This window comes from Lygodium microphyllum, chromosome 1, assembly GCF_053477565.2.
Source record: "Lygodium microphyllum isolate KBCC chromosome 1, Lygodium_microphyllum_v1.1.10, whole genome shotgun sequence".
In the NCBI taxonomy this organism is placed as follows: domain Eukaryota; kingdom Viridiplantae; phylum Streptophyta; class Polypodiopsida; order Schizaeales; family Lygodiaceae; genus Lygodium; species Lygodium microphyllum.
In genome coordinates, this window is record NC_141135.1 from 120,285,054 (window position 1) to 120,300,873 (window position 15,820).

Genomic DNA, 15,820 nt, shown 5'->3' on the forward strand with positions numbered 1-15,820 from the left:
TGAGTCTTCAACAATTGCATGTGGGTCATCATTCTCATAGATGACCAAATCTCTTCAAATCTGCTGTTAATCTTCAAATTTGCAGCAACAGCCTTCATATATGGCTGAGAATTGCTGGCACGCATTCCAAGACAGCTGTGTAAACCCTAGTTGTTGGGTATTTCACTTACGCCTACGCTCACATAGGAGTGTCAGTGATCAGCAGGACACTGGGGCACTTTTTACTCTCGGTAGGAGAGGTTTTTCCCCCCAAACTTATGGTCTTATTTCATATGTGCTTATGTCACACACTTACAGGCACTTATCATGTTCAAGTGTGAACACCCCCTACAACCCTAAGGTTTAAGGGTTGTACCTTGTACTTTCACAACACACTCTTTCAGTCTATTGCATTGGGTGTCGTGCTTCACTCTCACACTGTCTACTGATTTCTGTGCTGAGCTTCGATCTTGTCTCCATCTCACATTTGGTATCAGAGCATTGGCTCTGTTCAGCTCAACTGAGTCTTCTGCTCAGGTCTAGTTCTGCTCCCTGTTGCCACAGCCCCAAGACCACCACACCTGCGCCCTGTCCTGCAGCAGCTCGACCTGCGTCCTATACTGCAGCAGCTCGACCAGCCCCCTGTCCTGCAGCACTTCATCCTGCACCCGCCAGCAGGCCCTATGCTGCGCCACGCTAGTCTGCTGTACACTCCCCTGTGGCCCCGTCATGGCAGCGCCACCCGCCAGACTGAACGCCCACTAGACTACTGCACGACCCGCCAGTGCCTGCCTCCAGCGCTGCCTGTTCGCCTTGCGCCATCTGTCCCCGCCTGCAACTGACATATCTGCGACGCCCACCAGGGTTCTGACACCCGCCACCAGTCTGGCTGCGACGCCTAGCTCTGCCCTGTCCGCCGCTCGTTGTCTGTAACACCTCCCCTGAGCCCAACCAGAACGCTCCCCCCTGTGCTTGTTTGCGCTGCCAGTCTGTGCAGCCTGCCACCTGGTCTGTGCCACCGGTGCTCCCCTCTAACACCCCCGCCTGCTGCCTTCAACTCGACATTTCAGAGGTAATTTTTTTTTAAATTTTCCATTTTTTATTTCAAAATTAATTTCTAGAAGGGGGGGTTTCTACTCAAGTAGCCACAAAACTGTGGATACGTGTCCCGAACACAGTGGATGCAAATTTCTGGGCAAATTTATCAGACATTTTAGGGCTTTTGTGTTTTTTGAGGATAGTGGCACATGTATTGCAATTTCAGTCACTGATAGACTATTTTGAGCAAATCTAGGGTAAGAAATTTTGGGGATTTTGCTCGTACAGTGTTTCTGAACACTGAATGCACCTTGGACTGTGTGCATTAGAGACAGTTTTGACAGAGTGCACCTCAATGTACTAATTGCAGAAAGTTTATTTCTTGCAATTTCTGGAAATTTTGAGATTTCCAGTTTGGTTCCACTTGGAAATTGCTCTTTTGCTTCTTTTGGTAATTGCTTATCATGGCAAATCAAGAAGGAGATGTCTTTACCTATGTATCCAAGGAGGACAGATTGGATGGAAACAACTATTCACTTTGGTCCTTCATGATGAAGAATGTGCTTGTGGTGAAAAATCTTTGGGATTATGTCAATGGAAAAGAAGCTAGACCAGGAGTTGTGCCTCCAGCTACTCCTCCAAGAGGACATGCACAACGGGCACCTCAGCCTGCTCCACTTCAGCCACTTCCCCAAAGATCAACAGCTCAAAAAGCATGGGATACACCGGATGCACAAGCTTTGTCGCTGATTGCATTGGCAGTTCAGCAGTCCATCATCCCCACATTCGTTCTGTAGCTTCTTCACGAGAAGCTTGGCTAACTTTGGAGCAGATATTTGCAGGAAAGAATGACACTCGCATCTCTTTCTTAAAGAAAGAGCTAGTGGAACCAGCCTTCCTTCTCAGATAGGGTGGTTTAACCTGATTAAGCACTTAATTACAGTTATCAGCAAATGAACATAAATTGAAATGCTCACTTTACCTTCATAAACTTGGACAATGAACACCCTGTTGGCCCCAAAACAGGCACTCCTTTCGGTATTTCTTTAATTTCAATTGCTAATGGATAAATTACAAGCCGAAATTTCACAATCTCCTTGGCTGATTCAAAAGTCCCTCCCTTGCTGTTCCAATAATCAACAAAGCATTCGGGCAAATTGACCCTTGATTTTCACCCAGGACTTGCTCTAATGGAACCCCAACTGGTCAAATGCTACCCCAAGTTCACAATAGATGGGCTAGCATCTGAAATCCTCACAATTCCACGAATTTCCGGTGCTGATTTTTGTGTACAATGCCTTTGACTGATGGCACGGGTCCCAAGGTGACTACTAAACCCTAATTACTGCTGTAATTTAGGGTTTACAGCGGTAAACTCTCTGTTGTCCACCAAATTTGACTATACTCTGCTACCAATGGCTGAGAATTGCTGAGAATGCGTGAGCATAGATTGGAAGAGATGAGAGAATGTTGTAGAAAGAGAGAAAATCAGCTGAAATGTATATTTTGATTCATAGCTCTGATGACAAATCTGATGGCACCAACAGCTTCAAAAGGGGGGTAAAACACTAGCTCAGCAACTCAGCTGACAAGCCCTCCTCTTCTACCACCGCCTCCCTTGAGGCGGAAGAGAAATCCTGCTGCCCCTGTCCTGTCGCAGCGCGTGATCAGTCGTCGTCGCCTCTCAGAGCCAAATCTAATCACCTCTTCTCTCTCTACCAAGCTCCGAACGATTGAAATTCAGCTTCCACCACCCTCCAACAGCCTTCTCCCTAGTTGCATGGGAAAGTTTTGCTAAGTGGCAACCTTCCTAATGCATTTTCAGTCAATGAATTAATTTTTCAGATTTAATTAATTCTGAAAATTAATTTCAGCCCTTTTAACCCTGCCCAAAACTAAACATGTCCATCTGTAATGAAATTGGCTAAGCCATTTGCAACTAGGAGTGGTTCCCAACCTCTGTTGACCCTTAGACTAGAATTAATTAATTAATTAATGCTAGTCCCTAGTGTCACCACTGACACTTAATGGCCAAACAATTATCCTAGGGTCTAACCTGGCAGCAACTGACCACCAAAACCCAGTTGGTATAACTTAACACAACTTTTGCCTTTAACACCCACTCCATCCTCAGGGTCCTTGATCTATTCCCATGAAATAACTGCCATGTGCATCACATGTGCTAAACAACCTTGCACATTTGATTAATAACTTAATCAAATGTTACTAGCAAGCTCACACCTTGTCCTCCTAATCTATCCACATAAATTGAGAGCTCATCAACATAAACACCAAAGAGAGTAGACGAAAGTGGGCATCCCTACTTCACCCCAATGATACTTTCCATCATATCAAAAAGCCCTCCTAGAGCACACACCCTCCTTGTCACTAACTCACACAAGGCATAAATCCCCCGCTAGAGAGATTCTAGAGTGCCAGTATTATGTAGTCATTGCATGAGTCTAGCTCATGGCACATAGCCATATTTCAATAGTGATGTGTGTGAACACACTTAGGACCACTGAGGCACTCTTTTCCCTCTTTGGGAAGATTTTTTCCCACCAACCTTGTATATATGCCTATTTCACTCTGGGGCATACTAAGTCTTCTAAACCTCCTCTATTGATACTACTCAATAAACTTTATGTTATGCTCTCAAGCTTTTTCTTCTCCAAGCTCTATGTGTGCATTCCTACAACCCTAAATCCAATACAACCTTTAAATGGATGATCTCATTATTATAGATAAGCAATCACAAGATTGAAAAGGTGGATCGAATACTAGAGATACTTCATCAAGAGTTTGATGTGATTGATTTAGGCAACCTTCACTTCTTTATCAATCTTGAGATCTATCAAATGGCACAAGGCATCTTCACTTCATAGCATTGGTACACCTTGTTGAGCTAAAATAAGTATTACGTGCTGAATTAGCTTCTTAAACAGCCCCAAAAATGCTTGATGAATGAAAACCCTAAAATGGTGCACAGCACAAGGTCCAAAACTTTCTATAAATAGGTAGGCTGCCCTCCATTCAGCCCAATCTCGTTTTTGCAAGTTTCACATGATCTAGCTTTGCTACCCACACCCCATTCACGGAAGACATCTCAGCCAAGGCTGCCTAACATCGTCTACATCCATCTGGCACCTATTTCCAGCCTCCATCGTGCAATCTACACTGCTTTTGCTGCTTTACTGCATTTGTTACATCATCTACAACCGGTGACCTATTCTACTACCGCATTTGTGCTTTGCAGCTGCTGTACGGACTGCCACATCATCATACTTGTGTTTTACTATTGTCAGCTTGCCACATTATCATACCTGCACATCATCATCAGGTTGCTGCATTTGCATTTTTCTCTCTCCTCTACCTATCTGACACTAATCTAGCATCACCCTTGCTACGTTTACCATTGTCAAACATCTTGGAGGCTACCTTGCTATGTTTTAGGATCCGTCAAGAGTATGACATACTCTCCAACTCATTATCTCTGCCTCAGTCCTCAAGCCACAAGAGTTCAGGTTGCAATTTTCATTCCTTGCACGGTCGGTTTGCTGCATGAGCATTGTATATTCAATATTCATTCATTTATTCAGATCTTTCACTGTGTTCATTGTCTCTAAGTTACCCTAATCCTAGCTCTATTCTCTTGAGTTTATGCTTTGTCATACACTTTCATTTATGTTTTTGCATTAGTTATTTCTTCACATGGTATCAGAGCAAGGTTCTCTTTGATGAAATCTTGGTCTTCGATCTGAAAGCCCTTCACAAGAGGCAGGAACAACAAGAGGGCAAGATGGCTTCGAGCACATCTTCACAACATCATCATGATGCTCCTAAGCCTGGCACATTGAGACACAAGACGAAGTGGGCTTCACAGCTTACTCCTCATACTTCCAACATGGTCGAAGAGTCTTTGGACTACCATGGATTTCATAGACCATACAAGATCTTATGAGCCAAATAACGATTTTGCAAAAAGAACGAAAGATCCACAAAGCATTGATCACCCTGACATGAAAACTAGCATGGAGTACAAACCATTTTCCTCTCTACCATAATCATCTCCATCTCTATCTCTTTCATCTTTTCCATATACTTCTCCACCTTAATTTACTCATATGTTAGATACACATACTGGTGATGATCAGCATGAAGAAACTCTTCATACCAAGTATTGGTCCATAAGCCCTGAAGAGGATAGATTTTTCCATTTGAACTCAAGAAAAGGCAAGCAAAACTGACAAGATTCATTGGTGAGTGCTCCTTTTTCATCTTTTCCCTCACCTTTTATATCCCCTGGTCAAATTGATTTTTGTGAATCATCTTTTTCTTAATTGGAGTGATAGAAAGTCATTCGCTTTACTTCAAATAGTTAGCCTATAGTCCCTAGTTAAGGTAATAGACTGCAATTAGTCATTCACTTTCCATCAAACTATTCATAAACCATGGTTTTGGCCAGCATTGCCTAAAATTTAAGGGTATGTATTCCAATTCCATTTTTTAACACAATTATTTGTTATTTCAAAAGATTGAGAAGTATAGATACACATATCTATACTTCTCAGAATTTACTTCCTCTTTTCCGCAAGATATTGGTGATGATCATGTGAGAGTGGAGGTCAGGATCGAAGCTTAGCACAGAAGACAGTAGACAGTAGAGAGTGAAGCACGACACCCAATGCAATAGATTGAAAGAGTGTAAACTGAAAGTACAAGGTACAACCCTTAAACCTTAGGGTTGTAGGGGGGTGTTCACACCCAAACACGGTAAGTGCCCATAAGTGTGTCATAATCACATACGAAATAATACCATAAGTCTGGCGTAAAAAACCTCTCCTACCGAGAGTAAAAAGTGCCCCAGTGTCCTACTGATCACCGACACTCCGATGTGAGAGTAGGCATAAGTGAGGTGTGAGTAAAATACCCAACAAACCCCCCTGGAGTGAAGAGTGATCAAGTGTACAAGAATCATCCACCACCAAAGGAGATCAAATTTAAAGCATTGCAAAATGCTTCAAATTTCTCACGAGGAAGAGCTTTGGTGAAGATGTCTGCCACATTACTGGTGGTAGGACAATAGACAAGGCTGATATCACCTGCATGTAGCCTCTTTCTGACAAAGTGATAATGTATCTCAATGTGTTTCGTGCGTGCATGAAACACTGGCTTCCGTGCCACTGCAATGGCACTCTGACTGTCAGTGAACAAAGGAATAGGCTCCGTAACAAATACATCCAGATCAGCAAGCAACCGTCTAATCCATACGCATTCAACTGTGGTAGTGAAAGCTGCCTTGTATTCAGCTTCACATGACGATGTGGCAACAGTGGATTGTTTCTTACTAAGCCAAGATATGCAAGACGAGCGAAGAAACAATTGCCACTAGTGGAGTGACGTAAATCATAATCACCAGCCCAATCAGAATCACTGTAAGCATGTAACTGCAGTGGTCCCCCCTTGGCATAAAGCAATCCAAGAGATCTAGTACCCTGCAAGTAACAAAAGACACCCTTAACAGCTTGCCAATGTGACATGCGTGGCTAATGCATATATCTGCTCAGGGCTGAGACTGCAAACTGTATGTCTGGCTTAGTGTTGCATAGGTAAATAAGACATCCAATTGTTGGAGCATATGTGTGTATATCAAACAAATCATTGTCATCATAGAATGACACCTTTAGTCCACATTCCATTGGTATACAGACTGGCTTGCGATCATGTAAGCCAAACTTCTCAAGAAGTTTACCAATGTATATTGACTATGATAAACCAATACCTCTAGCATCATGTATGAGCTGAATGCCCAAGTAATAATGCAAAGACCCCAAGTCTGACATGTCAAAAGTTTGCTGCAAATTTTGTTTAAATGCTGAAATCTGATCAGCATGTGTCCCTGTAAATAAGAGATCATCAACATAAAGACAAATGATCAGCATGGATCCCCCCTCTTTACATACGTAAAGGGTAAACTCAGATGAGTTGTTTATGAACCCTTGGCTAAGCAAGAAAGCATCTATCTTTGCATACCAAGCTCTAGGAGCTTGTTTCAAATCATACAAGGCTTTTTTCAGCTTGCATACCAAGTGTTCCAAGCCCTCAACTGCAAAACCAATGGGCTGCTGTACATATACTTCCTCATGACGTTCCCCATGTAAAAATGTAGTTTTAATATCCAAGTGATACACAATCCATCCATAATGAGCAGCCAAAGCAACCATAGACCTGATGGTCATCATACGGGAGGTAGGAGAAAATGTCTCCTCATAGTCAATGCCTTTTTTCTATGCATAGCCTTTAGCTACAAGCCTTGCGTTGTATTTGTCAATGGATCCGTCTGCATTCCGTTTCAACTTGTAGACCCATTTTGTTCCAATGGCTTTCTTCCCAAATGGCAAAGACACCAAATCCCATGTTTGATTCTTAGTGATAGAATCCAATTCAGCTTTCATTGCTGCCATCCAATGCACACTCTATTGTGCATCTTCAAAACATTCAAGCTCCTCATCATCGAAGGTGCTTGCCATAATGAACTCCATGGAATGTGCAGTATCATGCATACGAGCTTACCTTCTAGTACGAGCAGTCATGGGTGCATCCAAATGACTATCTTTCATGGTCTGTAAATACCATCTAGGAATTTTTCTTGCCTCATGACTATGCATAGGCTCTTGCTGAATTTCAGTTTCAGCACTTTGCTGAATTCAGATCAGCCAATGGCTGATTTTCTGCATTTTCCAAAGGAGTAGCTGGCTGAACATTGAGTTCACTTGCTGAAACTCCAGCTGAATCACCAAATGTAATGGGCAGCAGCCCTTCGAATACATCACGGGCAGCCTGATATGTATCTAAACCAACCAGGGACAATCCTGATTTTTCATCAAATAGTACATCCCTACTGACAAACACCTTTTTAGAAACAAGATCATAGAGTTTGTAGCCTTTGCTCTCACTGCTATATCCCATAAAAATGCATTTAACAGCATTGTTATCCAACTTTTTCTTGAGTACCTTTGGAATATGTGCATATGCAAGGCACCCAAAGGTACAAAAGTGTCCAACATAAGGTTTTATGTTGTTCCAAGCCTCAAAAGGTGTGATTTTCTTCAATGCTTTGGTGGGGCATCTGTTCAAAACATGGCAAGCACACATAACGGCTTCCATCCAAAAACTGTGAGGCAAGCTCTTTGCCTTCAGAATACATCTGGCCATCTCCATGAGTGACCGATTCTTTCTTTCTGCAACCCCATTCTACTGTGGAGTATAAGCAGCAGTGTACTGATGGACAATGCCCTTCTGCTTCAAAAAAGAATTCAGCATAGAGGACATGTATTCCCCCTCTTGATCCAACAGAGAGTCTTAATTTTACAACCAGACTGGTTTTCAGCAAGTGCAAGAAAAGCCAAGAATGCATCATACATTTTTGACTTTTTAACCAAAGAGTAGACCCAGCAAAATCAAGTAAATCATCAATAAAAGTCACAAAATATTAACATCCTCCCAATGACTTTGTCTGCATAGGTCCACATACATCTGAATGCACTAACAGCAATCTGGCTGTTACTCGAAAAGCACCATCACGGGGAAACAAAAAATGATGCATTTTTTCCAAAATACATCCTTCGCACAAGTGCTTAGGAGGTCTCTCCAATAGAGGTAATCCATCTAGTATCTACGTACGCTGTAAGAGCATCAAGCTGCCAAAGTTCACATGCCCCATCCTAGCATGCCATAACTCTGCCTGTATCATAGCAGGAGTAAGAGTGGATATCAAATACGCTGACTGATCAACTGAAAGAGCATCCAACTCGTATAACCCATGACATAAAGTGCCTGTCAAGACCAAAGTCATGTGTTCTTTGTCTCTTACCATGCATCTGTCATCATCAAATGTGACCTACAATCCGCAACGTGCCAAAGAAGAGATAGAGAGCAAATTCTTATTTATGCCTGGCACAAATAAAGCATCCTGTAGGCGGAGAATAGAGCCATCAATGGCTGTGAGCACTATCTCCCCAATACCTCTGACAGGGTATGATGCATTGTTGGCACGCTATACAGACTTGCCAACTAGAGCTGCATGAACAGATGCAAATAAATCTCTGCGAGATGTAATATGCCTAGAAGCACCACTGTCAAAAAACCAAGTGCCCGCATCCTCAATAGAGCTAAATGCTCAATCTGCCCAAGAGGTGTCATAACTGCATGTGTAAAAACGATAGTCCCTGTCTACAACAAAGGACGCGGACTCCGTAGCAATGGAAGGAGCATCAAAAACAGACATTCCTGACTCCTTTTTCTTCTCTTTGGCAATGCGCTTTCTGCACTCAGTGATGTAGTGTCATGGTTTCTTGCAATAATGGCATTTTTCCTTTTTGGCTTGCGTGCCCCCTTGTTTTTTGTTTGCCTGGGATGTGCCAGAAGTCCCAGAACTCTGCAGAGCATTCTTTACTTGGCTGCCTTTGCCCTTTTGTCTAGCCATAAAAGCCTACTCAAAGACTATAGCATTTACACCACTATTCCTCCGTGTTTAATCCTCCTCTAGAAGCAAACTGACTAACTAAAGAAAAGTGATTGGCTGCGCGGCAATTCTCATTGTGAGGTTTAAGGCTGTATGAAAAGCCAAGTACAAAGGATATAATGAGTTCAAAGTGGTGGATATCATCTGTGCATCCAAATAGTACTCATCAACATTCATGAGTTGCTCTCGCAAGTCCTGAATTTTGTTCAAGTGATCCTGAATAGAATCACCTTCATCCATTTTCAATGTCTCTAGCTCTTTCTTTAGGAAAGAGATGCGAGTCTCATTCTTGCCTACAAACATCTGCTCCAAAGTTAGCCAAGCTTCTCATGAAGCAGCTGCTGAACGAATGTGGGGGATGATTGACCACTGAACTGCTAATGCAATCAGCGACAAAGCCTGTGCATCCCGTGTATCCTATGCTTTTTGAGCTACTGTTCTTTGGGAAAGTGGCTGAAGTGGAGCAGGCTGAGGTGCCCGTGGTGCACATCCTTCTAGAGGAGGAGTAGCTGGAGCCACAACTCCAGGCCGAGCTTCTTCTCCACTGACATAATTCCAAAGATTTTTTGCCACAAGTACATTCTTCATCATGAAGGACCAAAGTGAATAGTTATTTCCATCCAATCTGTCCTCCTTGGATACATAGGTGAAAGATTTGCCATGATTTTTCAATTACCGAAAATGCAAGAGAGCAATGTCGAAGCAGAACTTCACTGGAAATCTGAAAATTTCCAGAAATTGCAAGAAATAACTTTCTGCAATTAGTATACAAAGGTGCACTCTGCCAAAATTGTTTGTTATGCACGCAGTCCAACGTGCAATTAGTGTTCAGCAACACTATACCAACAAAATCCCCAAATTTTCCTTGCCTCGGGTTTGTCAAAACAATCTATCAGTGACTATAAATGCAGTGTGTATGCCAATGTTCCCTGAAAACATAAAAGCCCCAAAAAAAATTTATGACTATGTCCAGAAATTGCATTTAATGTGTCCCAGACAAGTTTCTGAATGTTGTGCTTATTGCGTAAGAAGCCCTGCTTGCAGAAATTGCAAGAGATTAAAAATTTTAAAAAATAACAGAAAAAAACGCAGAGCCGTCAGGCACGCCTTTGACAGGTACGGGTTGACTGGCGTCGGGTGTCGGGCGTCGCAGGCAAGCTGGCGAACGTGGCGACTAACATTGCAAGCGATCTAGCGGACTTGGCGACTGACGTCGCAGGGTAGAGATAGCGCTGGACGTCGGGTGACGAGTTGGAACCGGCGGTGCTCGAGCTGAGCTAGCGGGTGACATGGGTGCAAGTAGCAGTTGGCAGGCAACGTTGGTGACGAGCACAGGGGGTCACGTTGGGCAAACGGACGAGTTGTGGACACAGGTTCGAAACGGCGCAGGGAGAGGCAAGCGCCTGACATCTAGGCGGCAAGAGCGGATGAGTAGCTAACGAGGCATGCACTGGCGGGGTGAGAGCTGTCTACGAAGTGCTGCAGGACAGAGCGTGTCGAATCCAACGGGCAGAGTTGGAGCTCCCACAGGTTGAGCGGGGCTGAGCTGGACGGAACCTCAGCTAAATAGAGCCAATGCTCTGATACCAAATGTGAGAGTGGAGGTTAGGATCGAAGCTCAGTACAAAAAACAACAGACAGTAGAGAGTGAAGCATAACACCCAATGCAATAAACAGAAAGAGTGTAAACTAAAAGTACAAGGTACAACCCTTAAACCTTAGGGTTGTAGGGGGGTGTTCACACCCGAACACGGTAAGTGCCCGTAAGTGTGTGTCATAAGCACATACGAAATAATACCATAAGTCTGGGGACAAAAACCTCTCCTATCGAGAGTAAAAAGTGCCCCAATGTCCTATTGATCACCGACACTCCAATGTGAGCGTAGGCGTAAGTGAGGCGTGAGTGAAATACCCAACAGATCAGGATGAAGAAACTCTTCATACCAAGTATTGGTCCATACACCCTAAAGAGGATAGATTTTTCCATTTGAGGTGTTGGCAATGGGATAGCGCAGTGCCACAAGGGCACTGGAAGACAAGCGAGCAAGTGCAGGGGGCTAGAGCGGCACAGCAGACTGCGCAAGACAATCAGGCGGACAGGCGGTGCAGGACCATTGCACGTACGGGCAGGCTAGTGGGTGGGCTCCTTGGCTAACTGGTGGCACAAGTAGTCTAGGTGGGCGGAGTGGGCAGGACTGCTGGCGCTGACTGGGAGGCTCCAAAAAGAGCACCACATGGCGGCACTCTGCAGGTACTAAGAGCAAAGCAGGTGGAGCTACAGACCTCTCGAGCTCGCGGGCACTCTTGAAGGCTGAACAGAGTTAAACTGAGCTGAGCACTGATACCAAATGTGAGATGGAGAGAGGATCGAAGCTCAGCTCAAAGTGCATTAGACAGTGTGAGAGTGAGCGTGACACCCAATCCAATAGACTGAAAGAGTGTAATCTGAAAGTACAAGGTACAACCCTTAAACCTTAGGGTTGTAGGGGGTGTTCACACCCAAACATGATAAGTGCCCGTAAGTGTGTGACATAAGCACATACGAAATAAGACAATAAGTCTGGGGGAAAAAACCTCTCGTACCGAGAGTAAAAAGTGCCCCAGTGTCCTACTGATCATCAACACTCCTCTCTGAGCATAGGCGTGAGTGGAAACCCAACAGATTTAAGGGTATGTATTCCAATTTCATTTTTGCACATAGTAATTTGTTATTTCAAAAGCATGTATTAAAGGTCTTCGTTGAAGTTGGACCTCAACTATTCTATATCATCTTCTCTAAGCACCAAAAAAGCAAACAGTCATGTATTGCAAGGTAAGAAAGAGGAAAGTAGGGTGGCAGGTAGAATTTATAGTCCACAAACAAAGTGGAAGAGGTGGCACTTGCAAGGTGAGTGGTTTTCTCTCACCATAAATGCCGCTCATGATGGACAAACGCCATTTGTAGAAGAACTGCCTCAAAGAGAAGCGTCTATAAATACACTTCTATTCCAAACCTAGAGCTATAAGGGTCTGAGGCCCTATTCTTTGTCGTAAATAAATTCGAGCTGTGGACTTATTCTTTGTCATACACATCCTCCGACAAGTCTCTATGAAGGATTTTGTTAGTAGTAGCCCTATCAATGACAAGGACTTGCTTTTACACTAGCAACTCCTTTCTTTTGGTTGAAGCAAGGCTTTGTTAACTATATCGAGAAGTCTTTTATCAAAATAAACAACTGAACAAAGGGTCAAAGATTGCCAAACAATGCCAAAATCAAAAACAATGTTGATTTCTAGAGAAGGATATATGACAATCTCTTTCTCATATGTAAATTTGAACGGTTTGCAACGCGGAAGTGATCCCTCTTCTCCTGTGACTATAGATGTGCAACGGCTCAATCTGCATAAAAATTCCCAATTTAGCTTTGGCTATCTCCTCAAAACACTTCATGCAACATGGGGAGGTGAGGAGAGAGAAAGGAGTTCAGGCAAACTGCAGATGACCTTGCAATGTCTCCCCGAAGTAGATTGAGTAATACAGTTTCAGCCATGTCATCTGCATTATGTCCAGTTGCAAGCTTGTTTGCACCTAGCATGGCTGCCCCTCTATCTAAAGCCTGTCATCAGTGGAAGTAACCAACCAAATCTGTATGTCAAAGAGACCAAAAATAAAACAAATGGAGCACATCTAAAAGATTGAAGCAAAACAGGGACCGCCTTATGTTAGCTGAGGACAAAGCATTACTTGACGTCTAAATACTCCACAAAATGTGCAGTTGTTCTTCAGACCAATCTCTCTTACAATCTCATCCATGGTCCAGCCATACAAAGACTTGTATGATACTACTAGAAGTGGGACCCCATACTGTAAGCCAAAAGTACAAAAGTTATGAGAAAGAATTTTTCACCTGACATTTTTCCAAAACTTGAAGTATACAATTTACCTGCTTCTCATTTCGCTTTACAGTCTCGAGTGAGTCATCTCTATAACCAGTGATGCCCTCGTCAATTGATAAGAGGAAAATATCAATACCATAGTTGTACCTTCTATTGAGCTCCGTCAACACATAAGCTAGCACAGTTGAGTCTGCCAAGAAAAATTGTATCACAAGGCTACCCATCCAATGGCACTCAAATTAAATTTTCAATAATTAATTGCTGTGAGAATGTTTGGATGGCTTCTTGATCCTTATATGAGCAAAATAATATGACGTTTTCCAACCATTTAAACCCTGACCAAATGTGGCCATTTTATTAAGTGCTTCTCTCATCAAACTCCAGGCGGCAGACTGTGTCTGCTTTTCAAGGCCAAATACACAAATCATTGTAAAAGTGTTCCTGTATCATAATAATGTGCATTATACCTTAATTATCTAGCCGAGGTCTACTTAGTAGAGTTGTCTTTTCTTGGGTGAAAGACGCTTTACCTTTTCCACCAGATGCTCCAATTGCAACTCGCTCCCCAGATTTGAACAATTGATTGTCTATGATGGTCTTATGGAGCTCTTCCTCAAATGCTAGAAAGAAGCATTCTTTGCATATCTGTGTCGAGACATTAAACGAGAAAAGTCAGTCATTGCATGTCACTGGTACTGATGTACCAAACAGCTCGAAGATTCTACGAAGCTGCACTTAATTCTGAATCGGACAACTTTAAGCAAGATAGCTTCTCTCTCTCTCTCTCTCTCTCTCTCTCTCTCTCTCTCTCTCTCTCTCTCTCTCTCTCTCTGTGTACCTGCTGGTGAGTTTTAGGCCGGCGCAGAACTGCTCGTCTTTCCGAGCATACGTCACAAGGATGTCCCATGGCAAGCGAAGGCTTTGTTGCTGCAGTTGGGAGTTGGTGAACCAGAAAGACTCGGGACTCGTGAGAGTAGTTAGTCCTACATCATTTGTTGACTCCAAATATTCTCATTTGCGGTAAAGATGCGTCTAGGCACCTAACTTTTCCTCTTCTAATCTCGAAAACAATAAACATTCTGCAATTGTGAGGCGCTCCACTCCAAATCTTGTGGCTCTATCATCGCAAATTTGCAATAAAAATTTGGTCCAATTTGATGCCCTTTCATTGCACGGTGACCACCAATTCCATTTCTTGTGTTCTAAGAAAAGCTCGCCGAAATTGTGCACATTGAAACTTTTCAAAAATGCGAACAATACGCTAGAGAGAATTGAACTCATGGGGTGGGGTGGGGTGGTCTAATAATTGGAAAAAGATAGATAATCGTATTCTCATTCCATGTGTTTATGGATTGAACAAAACTTAAGTAGTAGTACAGTGGGCCATAGACCTACCAATTGTAATGCCATTTTACTCCACTACAAGCCATTAGACCAATTGCATGTCCTATGTCATTGGAATTTGCCTATAACAATAAAACTCACTATTACTCGGACCACTTTATCGGTCCCCCTTACCCCACATAGTGATTCTCGACTTTTGCCTAGTCGAGGGTCATTGAGGAGGAGGTTCCAATGTGATCAAGATTCAAGAGTATTTTGGCTTCCCAGCTATGCTATCTACACAAATAGGAATAATGCTAGTGTAGTTCTTGTTTGCTTTCTTGGGAGGAAAGGTGTCCCCCCTTGTTAACATATCAATGTGCATCTCTTTTTAAAAAGCTAAGGTGTTGTATATCTAGATTAAGATTGTGAGAAAGCTATATATTATAATTATGTTAGGCTAGATATTTATAAGGAAGAAGACAATGTAATACAATCTTTAAATTTCTAACCTATTTTGAGAATAATGACCATCCTAATCATGAAATAATACCCTAACATCTAAGGCATAGTTTAAAAATAAATTGAATCAAAGTAAATGACAAATTATAAGGCATATATTTGTTGTCTTAAAAGCTAAATGATGATATGTATATTAAATTTTTATTGTTAGGTTAGATATAGCTATACTGTATTATTATTTTTGTTGTGGCTAAGGTAACTTCCGAACCTCCATCTTTCTCTTGGACTTGTTGTCTTCTACCAAAGCTTCTATTTCAAAGTGTCCCCAATCTTTTGGTAATTAAATGCAAGGACATGCATGTGTGTGTGTGTGAAGTGGTGCGTAGTAGCAAAGCAATTATGTTAGGCAAAGGGAGATTGATCGAAAAGCATGGCAAAGCACTTTAGTCAATTGCATGGGAGCAAACAATAGGAGCAAGCATTGGAACTGCCATGGGAGGAGCTCGTTAAGTGAGTAGAGCAGCCAAAAGTTGAGTGGAACCTAGTGAGAGCAACCAACAAGTGACATGCTTTGCACCTAGAGGAGGCAAACAGCCAATGGGTGTGAGATGATGTGGA

General features: G+C 42.7%; 1 protein-coding gene across 5 annotated transcripts in view; it reads right to left on the minus strand.

The window, feature by feature from the left end:
* LOC148041607 (cytoplasmic tRNA 2-thiolation protein 1-like) overlaps window positions 1-14,491 on the minus strand; it is a 73,352-nt gene extending 58,861 nt beyond the window's left edge. Inside the window, exons 1-6 of one of the 5 annotated variants that reach the window (XM_087680885.1) lie at window positions 14,256-14,488; window positions 13,948-14,062; window positions 13,465-13,607; window positions 13,266-13,385; window positions 13,025-13,137; window positions 12,828-12,920 (exon numbers count right to left, since the gene is read on the minus strand). In XM_087680885.1, coding sequence (XP_087537011.1) covers window positions 12,828-12,920; window positions 13,025-13,137; window positions 13,266-13,385; window positions 13,465-13,607; window positions 13,948-14,062; window positions 14,256-14,324 — 653 coding nt within the window. In that variant the 5' untranslated portion in view covers window positions 14,325-14,488. Of the gene's footprint in view, window positions 1-12,827; window positions 12,921-13,024; window positions 13,138-13,265; window positions 13,386-13,464; window positions 13,608-13,947; window positions 14,063-14,255 lie in introns of all 5 variants that reach the window. The other 4 variants (XM_087680891.1, XM_087680900.1, XM_087680906.1 and 1 more) reach the window with 4 other exon arrangements.
* Between the last annotated feature and the right edge of the window lie 1,329 nt (window positions 14,492-15,820).